The sequence below is a fragment of the Gopherus evgoodei genome, chromosome 12 (genome assembly GCF_007399415.2).
Source record: "Gopherus evgoodei ecotype Sinaloan lineage chromosome 12, rGopEvg1_v1.p, whole genome shotgun sequence".
NCBI classification, from domain to species: Eukaryota; Metazoa; Chordata; order Testudines; family Testudinidae; genus Gopherus; species Gopherus evgoodei.
Genome location: NC_044333.1, coordinates 43,111,193 through 43,129,342, shown reverse-complemented (window position 1 = coordinate 43,129,342; position 18,150 = coordinate 43,111,193). Strand labels below are relative to the sequence as shown.

At 46.2% G+C, this 18,150-nt stretch overlaps 1 protein-coding gene across 1 annotated transcript in view; it reads right to left on the bottom strand.

Annotated features, from left to right (window-relative positions):
* Positions 1–15,650: 15,650 nt before the first annotated feature.
* Positions 15,651–18,150, bottom strand: part of ZFHX3 (zinc finger homeobox 3) — a 233,352-nt gene continuing 230,852 nt past the window's right edge. Inside the window, 1 exon segment of the mRNA XM_030581651.1 lies at positions 15,651–17,710. Coding sequence (XP_030437511.1) covers positions 16,179–17,710 — 1,532 coding nt within the window. The 3' untranslated portion in view covers positions 15,651–16,178.

Genomic DNA, 18,150 nt, shown 5'->3' with positions numbered 1-18,150 from the left:
CATACTAGAATGCAACTGTGTAACAACTATTAATACAACAGCCAAATACTGTATTTTGAAAAATAAAAATAAACTAATTCAAACAATGACTCCAGGAGCCTCACATTAACTTTATGTACTTTAAATCCACTGAATTTGGGATTAGGGCTGAAATTCAAAGGAGTCCAAACACGTTACGGTCTGGAAATACAAATTACAGTAGTGACACAACCCTAACTCTGCCCTGTAGTAACACCAGGCAGTAAACAGGAATTCTGGTTGATGCATTAGATCACAGATTAAATTACACTGATTGTTGAAAAAAATCCTCTCTCTTTTTTCCTTCTTGCACCCCCTCTGCCACTTGTGTCACTTTTAAAATGGCCAGCTAGTTGTGGGCAAGCTAAGGACTCAGTTCCATTGAAACCAGTGGGAGATGGTAGACAGTTTTAAAGAGAGTAGCTGTACATAGAATATTCTGTAGAAGAACATTAGCCATCAGAAGAAACTTTCAATTAAGAACAACGGGGCCAACTTAACACTACCCCTCTGCCCCCCAAAGAGTCATTACCTGGTACGGTGAAATGGCCTTGCACCAGGTGCTGAATTTCCAGGAGGACCCATTTTAAACTTAATTTTAACTCAAACTAATTGGCCAATTTATTCATAAATTCTCAGAAAAATAATTCTGTACTCAAAGTAAGTGCTGTACATTCGGGGAGGATTAGACTGCATTCTGCACATGTAATGAAGTGTCTGGGTCCCTGTGTTCAGCCCTAACTATAGAACTGCAAGCAACACTGCCACAATGTATTTCTTCACACACCCCCAACCACACAGTCAGAACCTATGTTTCCCCCTTCAGTCTGCTGAGCCACAGCACAGAGCTCCAGGAGTAAGTGCTGAGAGTCTCTGAGTAGACTAGCCTATACAAGCTGTCAGCACACTCAGGTTGGGGTTAGACAGCAGAAACAAATGGGCACTGCCCCTCTGGGGATGGAACCCGGGATTGACGGATGGAGAAGCACAAGTTACTACCATTTGAGCTGAAGATCCTGATCTCTCAGTGTAGCAACAATAGCTGTCGTACAGCTCTGTGGGTGTGCTGTGCTAGATGTACCAGTTATGGGGAGGATGGATGGCACTGGATGGAAATTGCCCAGTGGAACATTTGGTCATCAGAAAAAGGATGATTAATCAAAAGCAAGCTATTCAGTGGGAATGTGGTGAGTGGGACAAATCTTTGGAAAGCCACCAGAATGCAGGTTTCCTGCCAACTCACTCACCTGCCTGCCTCATCTACTAAAAAAAATTTAGCATACACAACTTTGTATGTAATTGAACCACTAGTGGCCGACACAGACATCAACTGCGTTGATGCAGCTCACAACAGTACCTAATTTGGGCCACTCTATGGCAAGGTGGCTGAGACGTTGTTCTGTTATTTTAGAGAGCCAGGTTCTATAGCAAGATGTATCTGATGTGACCATGTGCAAGTTCTCAGTTATTTTACCTGTACATTTCAGTTATACCATGAGACCCCCCCACCCCACGCATGGTACGGTAACAGTAAGAAGCCTTGGTTTATAATGAGGGTTATAAAGCGCAGTCATAACGCATTCCAGCGAGGTAGACAAAAGACAGCGGAATTTCATTGCACTGTTATTATTCTGCACTCCTCTAATGTTCTACATGCTGCACAAATCGCTGCCTGCTCAGGGGGGAGTGGATAACTAGTCAATTCTTTACTGCTCAAACCAAAAAAACATTTAACCCCCTGTTCAGCGGTCAAACCTGGGCCAAGAGACAGTCACTGCCATATAACTCATACACATTGAATCAGCGGAGGTGCACCAATGAGGTTCGGGGGGGGGGGTGTCACAGCAATACACTGGACGTTGCACTTCCTCTTAGCTACTGTTCCAAACGTGTGCTCTGACATAGGTCTTGTCCCCTGAAGCCCTTCCTCAGGGCCATGTCACTAAACTAGGCAAATAAGTGCAAAGTCAGAAAAAAGCAGGCTGCTTTCAGAGAAACAGCGCCTAGGAAATGAGCCAGTAAGCTATTCATAGAATATTAGGGTTGGAGAAGACCTCAGGAGGTATCTAGTCCACCCTCCTGCTCAAAGCAGGACCAACTAAATCATTCCAGCCAGGGCTTTGTCAAGCCAGGCCTTAAAAACCTCTAAGGAAGGAGATTCCAGCACCTCTCTATGTAACCATTCCAGTGCTTCACATGTGGTAGCATTACTAACAAGCAAATGACTAAGAGGTAACTGAATTTAGGCTTTGGCTCTGTGTGACAGGCCTATGTGAACAGCACTGAACTTGGCACACCTGCATCAGAGCTAATTAGCTGAGTTAGCGTATGGACACAAAGAAAGCATGATGCTAAGTATCCTCGCCCTTGCCCAAAAATAAAACCAGGCTGCTTTCCTCAGCCATAATACCTCATAAACACATAAGGCTTCCTTCAGCCAGCACAGCTAGTTTTCAAAGCCAACATTGTCCTCTGGACAACAGCCGATAGCCAGCTCTCGTTCTCTTCCTTCCTGGCTGGTTTATAGACCCTCAAGAAACCAGGTTCATGCTGCCACCAAGGCTCATTCGGATTCTTTCATGGCACACTTGGCCTTCCACCCACCTTTGTTAACTGACTGCGGCTGGTGGTGGTGGGGGGAGCTCGCTGCTAGGAGAGTTGCTTTTTGATACCTGTGTGACTTTAGTTGCCCTTTAAAAGGCATTCGCATATAGATGCGTAGAAAAATTGCCAATTAGGTATATAGGGTCCTGGAGAGCTAATTAGCTATACAAGTAAATGCTATAAACACGACCCTTTCTCTCGGTGCAACACTGGTACACAGGACACTGGGGCATCATTCTTGCATAAAAGGATGGTTTGGGCCAGTAGCTCTATACGTGTTTTTGTAGCATGAAGAGATGACTGTAGGCATAGGGTGACCAGGTGTCTGGTTTTTGACCGGACCACCTGGTCGAAAAGGGATCCTGGCGGTTCCAGTCAGCACTGCTGAGTGGGCCATTGACTGTCTGGTTGGCGGTGCCGCACAGCAGGACTGGCAGGCACCCAGCTAGCCTCCGTGCTGCGTGGCTCCCAGAAAGCAGCTGGCATGTCCCCGCTCTGGCTCCTATGCATAGGGGCAGCCAAGGGGCTCTGCACACCCCCCCCCCATCCCAAGCGCCAATCTCACAACTCCCATTGGCTGGGAACTGTGGCCAATGGAGCTGTGGACGCAGTGCCTGCAGATGGGGCAGTGTGCAGACTCGGCTGGCCTTGCCTCCACATAGGCACCAGAGAGGGGACATGCCAGCTGCTTTCGGGAACTGCTTGAGGTAAACGCTGCCCAGAGCCTGCACCCCTCAGGACCCATGCCCCAATCCCCCTCCTGCCATCCAAACCCTTCGATCCAAGCCCAGAGCCCCCTCCTGCAACCCAAACCGCTCATCCCTGGCCCCACCCTAGAGCCTGCACCCCCTCACACACACCCCTGTACCCTAACCCCCTGCCTCAGCCCAGAGCCCCCTCTGCACCCCAAACCCCTCATCCCTGGCCCCGTCCCAGAGCCTGCACCTCTCACCTCCCTCCTGCACCCCAACCCCCGAGCCAGCCCGGTGAAAATCGCAAGTGAGGGAGGGTGGGGAGAGCAAGCGACAGAGGGAGGGGGATTTAGTGAGCAGGGGGCGGGGCCTCAGAGGAGGGGACAGGGCAAGGATGTTCAGTTTAGTGTGAGTAGAAAGTTGGAAACTCTATGTAGGCCCAGTGTGTGTATGGCTGGCTCCATCACATCCCCGGTAGAAGAGCATGAATTAAAATGACTCTCTAGTGCCTTTGGCCATGAGGTGCGCACTGTTCAACGTAGAGGACAGAAGGGGTTCACACTGATGGAGTTAATCCTTCACTAGTGCAGCCACAGGCATGTACTAAGAGGTGTTGTGATGCCAGCCCCTAGCACAATGGGCTGGGGGAATGGCCTTTTCTCCTGGCACAGCTCAACATTTGAATAGTTACTCCACAACTGAAAGCTTTTAAACTGATTGTTCTCACAGCTGCATCTAAATGAATTTTACTGCCCAGGCAGCATCCAGGCTATTCAAATGGGCTGACTATGGGTGGGCAATTAATGAATATCAGTATTGTGCTTCCATCTTTTCTGTGGTGAATGAGGCTGGAGGCTCACTCCCCTCACGGAGCAATGCTTATGGACCACCACACTTCTGTGGGCGGCTGTTCCTGATGGGTTTGGGTTAGTGTTTCCTCTGATGCCAGCAGCAGCGAGTGAGAAGAGGGCAGAAATGTTCACCATGCCTCTAATGCAGAACTAGCCCCCAGAGCCTTGCCTATTTGAGCTTCAGGCTGGCTCCCCCCCTCTGAAATTACTAGTCGGCAAAATGGAAAAAAGCAGACAATGTGCAGCTGCCTGGCTTGTGCTCACCCGCCACATGGAGGCTGCACACAAGAGGGACTGAATGGACAGGAGTGAGGTACTGATGCCAAGGAACCAGAATAGTTTGTGCCGTGGCAGCTGACACCACTTCCCTCTCCTTTTCGAGCTGCAGTCTCTTGAGTGAAGCCAGAGCCCAGGCAGTGTAGTTAATTAGGTCATCACACCAGCTTATGGGAACTAATGTACAAGTTCTGAACCATACCAAAACAGAAAGTCACTGGAGTGAAATTAGTAACTCTACCGCATCCCCGGTAGAAGAGCATGAATTAAAACAACTCTAGTGCCTTTGGCCATGAGGTGCGCACTGTTAAGCTTAGAGGAGAGAAGGGGTTCACACTGACGGAGTTAATCCTTCACTAGTTCAGCCACAGGCATGTACTGAGGCTGGTGGTGGTGGTTTACTCGAACATCAGACTGTGCTTTCTTGGCAGGCCAGGTACATATACCATTTAGCAAAGGAATGCTTAAATAATTGAAACTTAAAACTGGACCCTTTTCAGGCAGGCATTACAGTCTGGCTTCGAAAATTGCATCAGTGCTGCCATTTCTGTTCTGAGAGAAAGACTCTGCCCAATCTCCAGCTGGAGTTGGTTGAAAACCAGTGTCAGATGTGAAGCAACAGCTCTCCTCAAGCCAGTTCTGAACAGCAGCAGTGCAGCAAGCGGGCTGGAGCCACAGCTCTCTTCCAAACAGGCTCTAAAAACTGCTTTGTCTGACTGACGTTCCTGGGGCCAGATTTCTCAACATGCACACAGGTGCCTACTGGCTTTGCAAAACATAGACTTCTCAGCCCCTTTGAAAGCCTGGCCCCTATGTTACTGTGACGCTTTTGGAAACTTTACTCCAGTGCTCTCCCCAGGGTTGCCTGCAGAGTTTCTTTGCACTTGTGCCAGGAACTTATTCTCCATCACTAACTGACCCTGTAGAATATGAGGGAGGGGGACACGGATTGACAGGTATTTGTAATTCTCTCTTAGCTGGAATGTTTTTCTCATCTGAAGATGGAAGCTAGCATCGCTGTAAATGAAGATGCGAACAATCCTCACTCTGGATTTAAAAAACAACAACACTGTGTGTGATGATGCTTTCACATGAAAAAGCCAACAATCTGCTCTCCAGAGAGGAGTGAATTTAAGCACATGGTGTGGCTGGAGCGGAAAGGGTTTTGATAACTGCGATTTACACACTTCAGTGTTCAGGCTAAGGCAGAGTTACAGTGCTGATGGGAATCAACCTGGTTCATGTGTTCAGATAATCGCCTGCAAAGTTTCTCTCCATTTACAGAGATAAAAATGTGTTTTCCCCTATCACCCAATGAGCTAGATACATTGAGGTCTTTCACTTTAAGCATCAGGTAAAGCCCGGACATTGGGCTAAATGGACCTGTGGTCGCACCTGCTATTGCAATTCGAGGCTCCTGCAGCCTGCCACCTGTGCTAACATAGGGTCTGTGGTGTGAATTACAACGCCCTCTCCTCCTTCAGATACTTGGATACATTTCACAAGCTGAATATTACTGACACATTGGCTACAGCAGCTCCAAGACAGAGCCAGGCAGCAGATTTCAGGCTGTCCATGTCAGTATATACATAGGAGAGAACCATAACGGCACTAATGTTAGAGATGTGCAAGGGCCAAGCGGTCTGGCTAGCTCTTTCCCCATTATGCTGCTTGAGCTGTTGGATTACTTAGTATTTTCCCCTCCATATTACTTAACAGCATCTGTTCCAACTCTCCTTACTCCTGCAGCTGCTGTCACTAATCCGCCTGCTGATAACTAATCTGAGTCCTGAGAGTTGTGCTAAATTCCTCCAGCGCCTGGCTCAGACTTTCCTCCTCCTTGTTTTAGGCTGGCAGTAAATTGCAAGGTGGCGCTATACTGCAGAATTCATACAATAACAGAAATACAGGCCTCTGCTTCGAACAGAAATTGAAAGCAAAACTGATGACAACTCTGGCTGAGAATCAAATATATGATACAGGGAGGCTACCACAGAAGTAATGGAGGGTGGCCCAGAAAAGTGGGAGGGCCTCACAACAGACAGCAGATGTTACATGAGAGACAGGAAGAGCCCTTAGATGTTACAGCGCTCGAGGCTTACAACAGACAACTGCTGAGAGAGGACAGGATGGGGGAGAGAGAGAGAGAAAGGCCTTGTAAAAAGAGCTTCGCTCAAGGTCCCATAACTATTCTCCTTCCACTCCTCCACCCTTCCCTGCACAGGACGCCAACTTATTATTCCGCTGGTACCCTAGGATTAGAGTCAATTGCTACTGGGTCTCAATTTGCCAGGACAACCCTAATGCTGGCGGCCTACTTCCTGTGTCAGGGCAACCAGCAGTACACCCAAAGCACTGCTGCATCCCTCCCCTACAGGGCAGCATGTAAACGAACCTTTCCTTTTGTGGCTAATTCCTGGGGGTGGAAAAACCAGTTACAGAGAACAAGGAGATGAGGCCATGTCCCTTTGATGTCAGCAAGCCACTGCCCAACTAGTGACAGAAAGCAAGCCGATGTGTGGAGCAGGAAAGCCGATCAAAGCCTTTGGCTACATCCATTTTATAAGTTGGTTACTACACAACTAGAGGCAAAAGCTTCCTTTGCCTCTGTGCATATGGTACCAAAGAAGAGCTGATGTCCCAAGGGAGCAAGACAGCACCCAGTCCAAAGACACAGCTGCAAACAAACACGAAGAGTTTCTGCTCTGTAGCACAATTCCAAGCCTTGCCTGGCTTGGGTTTGAGTTTTACATGTACTTTTATTATACCCTTCACTTTAACCCTGGACTAGTGACAGATACATTTCTTTTTCCTGTAAGTGATGCCAAAGAAAGTTTGCTGCATTTGCACTTGATCTCCTTTTACCAGATCAGAGAGAGCAGAAAGGTCTTTTTAGTTACATCAGAGGCCTGCGCTGCTTCAGTTGCTGCCATTCTTTAAACTGTGAAGCAGTTGTAAAGCTTCTTGCTGGGAACTGGTGCAGCCCTGAGAAGTTTTCTGACCTATTTGAGTCTGATTTGCGCACTCAAGAATGGCTGTTTTAAACTGGAATTGTGCAGGCTAATCACTCGTGGGCTTGGTCCTGTAGGGAGTGACCTGATTCAAAACACTACAACAGCTGCACATCATTTGAAAACAGGGACATGCAGCTCTGATTAAACCCAAAGCCACTGACAGGCAACTCAGCACTGGTCTAAAATGGTGATTTTGGTTAAGGCTGCACCTATTGTCAAATCAGCGTGATTTCACAACACATGTAAAAGTTAACGTGTGCCATAATCCTCCCCCCCCCCCGTGAAATTCACACCTTTCCTCTATTTTGTGCTCACTGTAGAGTGGGAGAAGAAAGCCCAAGATAGGGATGTGAGTAAGCTGATAAGAGGCGGCTGGGTTGCTGCCCTGGTTGGAACCAATTGGCCAATTCTTGGGCTTTATCAGGCTCAGCCTGAATACCAGCCCTGGAGAGCAGTGGGGAGAGGCGGGAAAAGAAAATGGAGACAGAGGAGCCAACTTTCCCAGAGGAACCAGGGCTTTCTCAGGGTAGGGAGGCCAGGTGTCTGGCTTTTGACTGGACAGTCCAGTTGAAAAGGGGACCTGACAGTGTCTGGTCAGAGGCCTTACTGGACACCCAAAGTCTGGTTACTATGGGTGGGGAGACGGGGCAGTGCTGGATCATCACGTGCGCCAGCTCCTACTCAGCCGGGGCCATTTCCTACCTGCGGCCGACGGCTGTAGCTCCCAGCCCTGGCTCCCCAGGTGAGATCCTCCTTTGATCCAGGCAGAGGGGTGGAGAGAGGGGAAAAGCTGTGAGTGGTGGAGGGAGGGGCCTAGGGGAAGAGGCAGGGCAGGGATGGGGTCTCAGGGGGAAGAGGTGGGGCAGGGCAGGTTCCAGCAATCCTGCTGGAGTGTCCAGTTTTTAAATATTAGAGTTGGCAACCTATCACTGAGGGATGGGTCTCCAATGATTCTTTTCCCTTCCCACACTGCTGCTCTCTCTGATTTAGTTTTCAGGATCACGTCTGTGGCTGTACTGCTGATAAACTTGAGCTCCATAATTCATTGAGGACGCTGCTCCACTGCTGCTGCAACAGAGGCAGGGCTGTGGTGCCACAAGGGATCAGGAGCCTTTGCTGCCATGTTGTCTAATCCTCCCCGTATCGAGCACAGTGGCAGCTTCACTAGGTGCAGAAATCATGAGCCAGGCCCCACAAACCATAAGATTGGCAGAATAATTAGATGGTTGTAAGAAGATTATATTGTGCCAACCTCTGGGTGCCTGGCTCATGATTCTGAACCTTTGAAGCTAGCGAAGCTGCCCCTGTGCTCAGACTCAGTGGCAGCGTAAGGCTGCTGATCCTTGTCTGCACCACAGCCCTACCTCTGGTGCACCAGCAGTGTTTTGGCCCTCGCTACAGGCGCTCCCCCCCACATCTGTCTGTCCCCTGCCCAGCAATTCATTCTGCAGCTCTAGGGGCTCTGCACCCTCCCTTGCCCCCATCCCAGGCTGGGTGCTGTGGGGAGCAGGAGGTGGGAGGGGGGAACCCCTGCTCACAGGCAAGGCAGGGGGAGAGGAGCCACCTTGAGCTGCTGGGCTCACCCTGTTCTCCCAGCAACTCCTGTGAGAACGAGGCCTGCTCCTGTGGAGCGGGGGATAGGAGAACCCCGCCTGCCCCCTGCCCCAGCCCCGACTGGCTGCTCTAGCTCAAGCAGTGGGGCTGGCCAGCAGTCACAGGGGCTCCCGCCCGACAGGCTTCAACCCTGGCTGAAATCCTGACTGGCGAGGAAATGGTGAGAGCTAGTGACACTGCAGGGGTTAAAGCACCTGAGCCCTGTCTACACTATAGTCTTCTTCACTCCACTGCCTGCCCTGAACACCAGTGACGAGCCCTGATTTCTGGAGGGGTGTGTCCCACTGTTCCCATAAGGCCTTTGGTTTTGTCCATTCCCCCATTTTTGAATGGTTCAGTCAGCCCTCAGGGCACAGCTGGCTCTCACAACCCCACTTGCCATAGAGGATACTTCTGGAAACAAGCCTGGCAAAGGTTAAGCGAGTTTTCTGTATATGGAGAGTAAAACAGCACAGTAGACTCCACTCAAACTGGGAAAGTTCTGCCATATTTTGCTCACTGCACTATCAAAGCAACAGACTGCATGTGCCTCACACTGGTGTGCACACCCGGTGCTAGTCCAGTTGAACGTAAAAAGGAAAATGACATGACTGTCCTCTAGCAGCCGTGTGCCATATTCAGAAGAGGACATAGTTGGGTTTTGCTGCAGCTTGCTCCATGGAAAACAGGTATTGGGCACATTAACAATGCAAACTAAAACATGGCAATTTTCAGCTTGGTGGTAGCATTCCCGTCTGCTGATGTGACTCTCAATGCATTGGCTAACTCAATTCTGCATCCCTTTGCTTCTTGCCCTTTTTCAGAAGAAAACTACAGCATACTAAAACACAAGTAGGGATTTAGTTTCCATCTTCAGACTTATACTGAAAGGTGTCTAAAGCTTTGTCTGGTGTTAACCATTAAAATGCATTTCTGAAATTTACCGTTGCCCTGGAACATTTGCCACTTTGGAACATGAAAAATGTCACTTTTCCCATGGAAAAAAATAGCTTGAATTATGGTTTTTACAAATTTACAACTAACAAGTATGCATGCCCTCAGTTAACTGAATTGACTTCTGTCGAGCAGGTGCGTGGCATGGCAAGCTTTTTTCCCCCTGAAGCATTCCTACCTCCACAGTTACTGGAATGGTGTGCTGTCTTGGCAGACGAATGAGCACTTCTTTGTATCCCAGAAAATATCTTGCTTTTTTCAAATGTTCCTTAAAGAGGAAATTAAGTTAGAAAAAACATGTAAATAATGTTGAGTTGTAACACAAACCTTCAAGAGCCAGAAAACTAACAGCATCATAAAAAGCAGCCATGCCCCTTTGTTCCCCGAGTGTGGTAAAGTAGATATGAATGATTGGATGTAGTATGCATTCAAGCCCTGTCATTCTTATTTTTGTGGGTGCAAAATAGTACAGTCTGTATCTTGCAAGATTATATACAGGTGCTACTTCCTGGATGGCTTTGTACATACATTCAGCAACAAGGTCAAGATTTTCAAAAATAAGTGAGCCCTTTTTTAAAAGAGCCAATTCCACACACATTGGGTCACTGGGACCTGCTGGGTGCTCAGCACTTTTGAAAAAAAATTATCCCACATATTTGAGGAGTCTAAATGAAGAAGTAAAATAAAACACCCCAAACCAGAAGTACCCCTCTTCCCTGAGCTTTCTGGCTAGTCAATGTTCTAACCTTATTAATTAAAGAAAACATGTCTCCTCTCAAGCTTAGACTGTTGTTGTTTCCTGCCTCCCTTCACTGACTGATACTCAGGAGCGAGAAGCTCCCACCTGCCAGGGAAGGGTAGAATGCCGCTTACTACAGAGAAGTCTGCAGACCGTCCAAGGACACTAGCATGCTAAACAGCCTTCAGATCTTACCTACAATGACTTTTTAAAAATTATTTATTCCTGTAGTTATAAATTAGAGATGAATGGGAGACCCTTGGGCTCTCTTTTGCAATGTGGCCCTTATTAATGAATTTCAAGGCTTTCCCACTGCAAGGGGCAGTTTTTGATAAGAGAAATGTACATGTTTACACTCAGCAGTTTACCAAGTTTTGCTCCCATTTCAGTCTCTGCTCTAGCAAGAGTGATGGGTTCTGTTATCAAAGGAAAGCACAGTGAATCAACTACTTACCGTTCTTACCTTCCTTTGCTTCTGGTTTAATCAGCAGAAGAAAACATATGCTGACTGGCTCATTTCTAATTTACAGATGTGAAGCTGACATTATCTTGTAAGGCATCAAGCTTTATCTTTCTATCCATTAATTACAGTAATGTGCCCAGATTTCTTACACAGTCATTTGGTAAAATTCAACTTGTACAATGCCCTTTTCATACACAACACATCCTAAAGCTGTAATAGGAATGGTGCTACTTGGCTCATTACTTCCAATTAAACATTTGGACTCCATGCTGAGAAAAACTGATTCAAAGCACCAGCCCATGCACTCTCATACTAATGCAAACAGTGCCTATGGGCACACAACACCCACATGCTTGTAAGGGCAAATGACTATGCATGTGCGCGTGCGCACACACACACACACTCTTGTGAGTGCACAGGGGGCATGTGCCTACATGTATCTCCATGAACATCTAATTTTATGCACACAGATGAATGCACAAGAGTGTACACATAGTCCTACCAGCGAGCGCACTTGCATGCACACACACACACACAAAACCTTCACACACCTGGGGACATCGGAGACAAGAGCTTTTGCTCATTTTTTTTTAATGTATCACAATGAGCAGGAAACATACTTAATGAAATATTTTCAAAGGAGTATATTCAATTACCATCTACAATCAACTTAACTATGACAAAGTTTTTGTGACAATTTTTTTTTAAACTTTTGAAAGTTCCATGTGATTTCTGTTTGTCTCCATGTATTTTGGTACAGTTCGAGATCAGCATTGTTACAGTAACAAAAAAAGCTAACAAGACTACATTATAGAAAAACACCAAGAACATCATTTTTGGTTTCACTTGCTCTATTATTTGTACATTGCAAAGGCTGTTCATATACCTCTTCACCTCATTTACGCTTTCTGTTCTACCCAAACTTGCCCCCCCAAAATAAACAAAAAAATAGTCAAAGCTTTGTGTTTCACAGTGGGCAGTATCTCAGCCAACAAACCAACCAACCAAATTTCTGCTTCTATTTAAAATGTTTTAATTTAGTTAATTTATTTTAAAAAACACAAAATATATTTTCACAAACATCAAGTGTGCTGGCTTGTGTTAATGCTTCTCTGCTGTCTGCATCTTCCTGCCTTGCCTGCTGCACGGGCGCAGGTTGGCCCTCTAAACACATGACTTACGGTGTAGAAACCTTTTTGCTCATTCTGCACCAGTGGTGAAAGGGCGCCTTTGTGTGTGAAATTTGGCCATCTTCGCCTCTTTAAAAAGCTTTTAATTTTAAAATAAACAGGAATCGGCTCTGTGCTGTGTTTAAAATCTTTTCCTTGTGGGGTTTTCCATCTCCCCCCTTTTCTAGGAAAAGCAGAAGGGAGGAGACCCCAGCTCTAGGGTTCTAGTTGGTGCTGTTCTAAGCTGACTGAGTAGTACCAGCTACTTTGGGCTTGGTGTCCAGCATCAGGCCACTTTGTGGGTTTTTCTATTTGAAAGAGAAAAATGTATATTATGGGGAAATGTTTAAAAAGGCTTTGAAAATGGCCCCCTTCCCACAGCCTCTCAAGGAGCAGAGAGGTGCAAATTCTCAAGTAAAGGCCAGTCTGAAGGGCAGAAATATAAACAGATATTGAATTACTGGCATAAATGTTAGCGCTCATGAAAGTGAGAGACTAACAGTGCTGGCTACAGATTGGCTTGGTGTGAGCAGACAGGCACCATACAAGTTTCGCAACACAGCCCGTACGCATCTCAACCCTGACTGGCACCACACCTGGTATTCTAGTTCTGGGCCTCTCCTGAGCAGCGACTGCTAACTGTACCACAGTGTGTTAGAAGACATGGAGGTCGGGGAGAATAGTGATCTGATGGGAAAAATGATCCTCCAAGGACTTGGTTGAAACCATCACTCATTTCATCTGCAATTGAAGCAATTTTACAACTGAGGAGTCCACAGAACACCTTCAACCTCTGTGGAAATTCTGCAGCAGGAGTCAGACTTTGGCAACCTAACCCTTCTGATGCTCATCAATTTCACTTCGCGTGAGAGCACAGGATCTCAGCCTGGGCTGGAGAGAGTGAGCAGGCCCTGCACCCACTGCTGCATGGCACTTCAAAAGGATGAGGCAATCTCAGACTGAAAGAGTATCTAGAAATATTTAGAAAATATAAGGAAATGAGTTTAAAATACTTTTTTAGTGGGTGGGAAGGAAGAGGGAGAAGGAGGAGAGAGAAATTGCACTATGACCAAACGACATAATAAAAACCAAAAGAAAAGATTTCAAAAGATACCTAGCAGAATTTGACAGATAAAGGTAGTGTTAAATTGTTAACTTGTATCACACAGAGAACCAAAAACAAAACAAAATATTTCTATATGATACAGAGTAACATACAACAGTTAAATGTCAATATATATATATATATATATATATATATATATATATATATATTTCATAGAATTACAAAGAAGATAAAATAATGGAAAACAAAAAACTGTACAACTTTAGAATTTAAAAATGTTCATCTCAAACACAGGGAGAAATACAAGAACTTTTGTTAAACGAAAACAGTTTGTTAAAATAGCAAACGCTTTGTGTACTTGTTTTTGACACCTTATGCTACAACTGGATACTCGTATGAATATTAGATGGTACTCTCTTTAGTATTGTCTACTTAAAAAACAATTAAAAAAGGAATTTGCACTGTGCATCAGTCTAGTTAGAAATATGTACAACATTTCAAGATCTAGTCTTTCATTAAACTAAAACCAAAAATTCATAAAAATAAGAGTCCCGGCTAAAAAATTAAATTCGTGTTTCATATCTCGGAATGCTCCAGTCTCTTGAAAAGTTGATGAGTGGCTTCAACATTGGGGAAAGAAGCCAGAAGGTGAACAATGGAATCTGCATTCACAGTCTTCGAAGTTCCCTTTTGAAATATAAGGAGGATGGCAGGGTGAATGGATTTCACACTTTCAAGGGGTGGGGAGGAAGGGAGATTGTTTCTGTTGATATTTGGCTAGGGAAGTGAAACAGCAAGCATCTGTCTTCAAAATCTACATTTTAGCAGCACAAAGTTTTTCTTTCAAAGTACAGACCATAAGGGGTATGTGTGTGTTTTCCACAAACAGGAATACAGAGATTAACAAACACAAATGCCTCACATATGGGATATTTTTGTTTTGTTTTTGTTTTGCCTTCTGTACATTGCTATCTGATTCTTTGTGGGCTGCACCTCTGGGTCGCTCACCACTCAGACTGCCTAACACAAAGACAAAACTCTGAAGTAAAAACTTGTGTTTTGGTATGTTGAATTTTCATAAAGAATTGCCTCTCTGCTTGCAGAAGAAGCACAGATAACAACCTGGGTACTTTTTTATTCTTTTCTTTATTTAAACTTAGTTTTGTTTATTTAAATCAGAAACAAATTCTCAAGTAAAAAGAAACCTTTTTGCTCATTCTGCACCAGTGGTGAAAGGGTGTGTCTTTGGATTTTATTTAAAGCATGAATTTTTTTTTTGAGAAAAAATGTAACAAAAAGTTATTTTAAAAGAAGGAACAGATTGCAGCCTAATTACACAAACAAACGCTTATAGTTTAGGAACAGAATCTTTGAAGCATTTACAAATGAGAAAAGGAAGAGAAAAAGGAAAATGAAAAAAGAGATAAGTGCACAAGGGTAACAGACATAGGTAAATCGTATGTATATGTCTTAAAAAGTTTCAAACCCCCAACAAAAAATATTCTGCAAGGGATCCTACTGACCCCCAAAACCCTTTGAACTTCTTTCTTTAGTTTTTATAAAATAATTATGCAACCACCCTCTAAGAAATGAAGGCAGCGACCATAAGTGGAAGATTACAGGATGAGTGAAAGGGGAATAAAGGTACAAAGGGGAGAAAAGCTTAGGCGAGTCAATGGATTGCAATCTATCTGGCTAGGAATGAACAAGACAACATCAAATGAGAAGCCGTCAGCTGGACCATACAAAAGCTAAATGTACACAAAAGGGTTTTTTCTTTTAAATCTACCATACTGCTTCAGTTCATTTCCAATGCAACAATCTACTCAACACCAAAAATGGTCATATCTATCATAAATACAGAAAGTCAGTTGTTTTAAAACTTATTTTTAAGCTCCAAGTCCTCAACACTCTGTGTTTTTTTCTGAAAAGTGGGAGTGCTTAACTTTTCCCCTTGAAATTGGCTTCATCAGAAAAGCTACCCTTAAAATCCCCAGAAAACTAAAGCAATTCACATTGTTTCTCTTGAATACTTTCTGCCCATTTTAAATTAAAAAACAAAAAACTCCCCCCGCCCTCCCTAGCCCAAACCAACCCTTCCCCAAACCCAACAAAACAAAACTCTTTTCTGGAACAAAAAACAAAATGAAAACCCCCAAAAACAAACAAACAACATTTATATATATATATATATATATATACATACACACACACACACACACATATATATATATATATAAACAATGATTCTGAAAACAGAACAAAGTGTGAGCGATTGACCTGAGAATAAAAAGACATTACATTTCTTTTCTCTTTTAGCAAGCCATTGGTATCTGAATGCTAAGATAGCAAGAAATTTAAACTGTAGCACGGTGGGCTGCTTTCCCATACAGCGCATGCCGGCCTCTGCTGTGCTATCGATGTGGGGGCGTTATTGGAAAAGGGCAATATACAAGGGGCTTATGCTCCAAAGACACTAAGGAGGCAGTATGGACTTTTGTCTCCCAGACCAACAGGACAAATGTAAGAGGTTTTTTTTGTTTTGTTTTCTTTTTTAATTGAAAGAAAAAAATGTAAAACCCACCGGCACTGTTATATGGGAAAACAACCCACACTTTTTCTTTTTTCTTTTTCTTTTTTTGGTTAGAAGCTTTGGAATTGCAGTTAGTCTATTTTTGAAATTGGTTTGTTATTAATTTTTTTATTTAAATTCATTTTTGTATTGTTCATCTTCAAAGCTTACAATCTGAAGGTGTCCATTCCTACACTAGTTAGACCACTGTCCTTTGGGCAGCTGGGGTCTTTAGGCCCCTCCCCCGGGCTAGCCGGTCCATCTGACTTTTGGCTAAGATCCGTGTCAGACTCCTCCGAATAGTCATCTGTTGGCATCGAGGGCTGAACCCCTGAGGTGCTGCATGAACTTGAGGTAACCGTTGAAGATGAGGAGAGAGGAGGGAAAGAAGGAGGAGGCAGCTTCCCAAGTGGAGCCCGGGAGACCACTTGAGGCCAAGACTTTCTGGAGGTGTGGGGGGAAGCTGAAGAGGAGGACAGAGGGGCTTGGGGGCTGTCGTTTGAGTGAGCGGCAGACTGCGAGGTAGATGCGGTGCTAGGATCGGGGAGGCAGGCAGAGTGAGGTAATAGACTGGGGTGCTCTTTGGCGTTTCTTGCTGCTCTTGTGATTGTTCGGTGTTTGTGAGGGGCTGACTCGAGATGCTGACTCAGGGCTTCGTCCCCACACACTGTGCTCTCGCACGCCACACACTGGTACGAGCTGCTGCCCTTGCCGCTGCTGCCAGTGGGCACATGAAGCACCATCTCTTGCAGATTCACCACAGACTGGCCGAAGAAGCAGAGGGACTTCAGGTGGTTGCTGGCCGCCTCCTGGTCGCTGAAGCCCGCCTGGCACTTGCGGCAGACCAGCTTGTACTGCACCTTTGGAACAATGAAGGGGTCACACAGGGAGTCCGCACTTTTGCTTTCTGCTTCGGGCTCTTCTTGGGGTTTGGGCAGGACGGGGGACACCTCACAAGGTGCATTTTTCTGCTCTTCTTGTTTGGGGGATTCTTTGGCAGGGTCTTTGTCTGGAGTAGCAGCCCCCGGGGGGACTGGGGTTTGGCTTCCTTTGGGCTGTTGCTGCTGCTGCGCCTGCCTCTGCTGCTGCTGCGCTTGCCTCTGCTGCTGCTGCAACGCCTCCTGCAGACTCTGCTGATATTGCTGGTACTGCTGCAGCAAGGAACCGGGGGACAGGCCCAGCAGAGCCTGGGACAGAGCAGGGCTGTAAGGGAACAGGCCTTCCATGCCGTACATGGGCTGCAGGTACCCGCTCTGCAAGGCCCCAGGAATCTGAGGGGCGTAATAGGGTGAAAAGCCTGGGACAAAGTAGGGAAGGAATTGGCTTGTAAGCAAGGCTGTTGGGTCTGAATTCAAGGCAGCCTGCAGGGCCTGAAGCTGGGCAGGCTCCACCGCATACTCCATGGTGGGTAGGGGGGCGGAAAGGGTCGCCGCGGGTGCCTCTCCTTTCTCCTTCTTGGGCCCCGGCAGGGAATCCCCTTTCCCTTTAGGCGCCTTCTCCTTCTCTTTAATCTTCTCACTTTCCTTATCCTTGCGCTGCTGCTGCTGCTGAGGAGCCAGTGCCACGGTTGCTTGTGCTGGAGTTGGGGAGCTCAGCGAGGCAGAGGGCTGTTTATTTGGTAATCCAGATGTGGGAAGGCTGGGTGAAGGGACGCTTGTGCTGGGCAGACCCATCAGGTTGGGTTTTGGAGAAGTTAAAGCTAAAGGGGGGAAGCAACAATAAAATCATTCAGCACCATGCAGGTCGAAGAGCCCTACCAGGAGTTATGGCTCGGCAGGGATGTCAGTCCCCGGCCAGCCTGGATCCCGGCAGCATCACCTGACACCAGTTGCTCAGCCATGAGCCAGGCTGCAGGGGAGCAACTCTGTAAGTGACACTTTTAACCTACAATGTGCTTTAGAAACGTGAGGTCAGGGTGCTAGCCTGGGACTCCAGAGACCGGGTTCAGTTCCCTGCTCAGCCAGACTCCCTTTGGACACTTGTCCTCTCTGTGCCTCAGTTCCCCCTCTGCACAATGGGGATGATAGCACTGCCCTGCCTCCCAGAGGGAGCGTTCATACAGACAGTAAAGACGGTCGGGAGTTCAAACTGTACAGGCCAGATAAACACCTAAGAGTAGTGAGTTAATCCGTTCTGTTT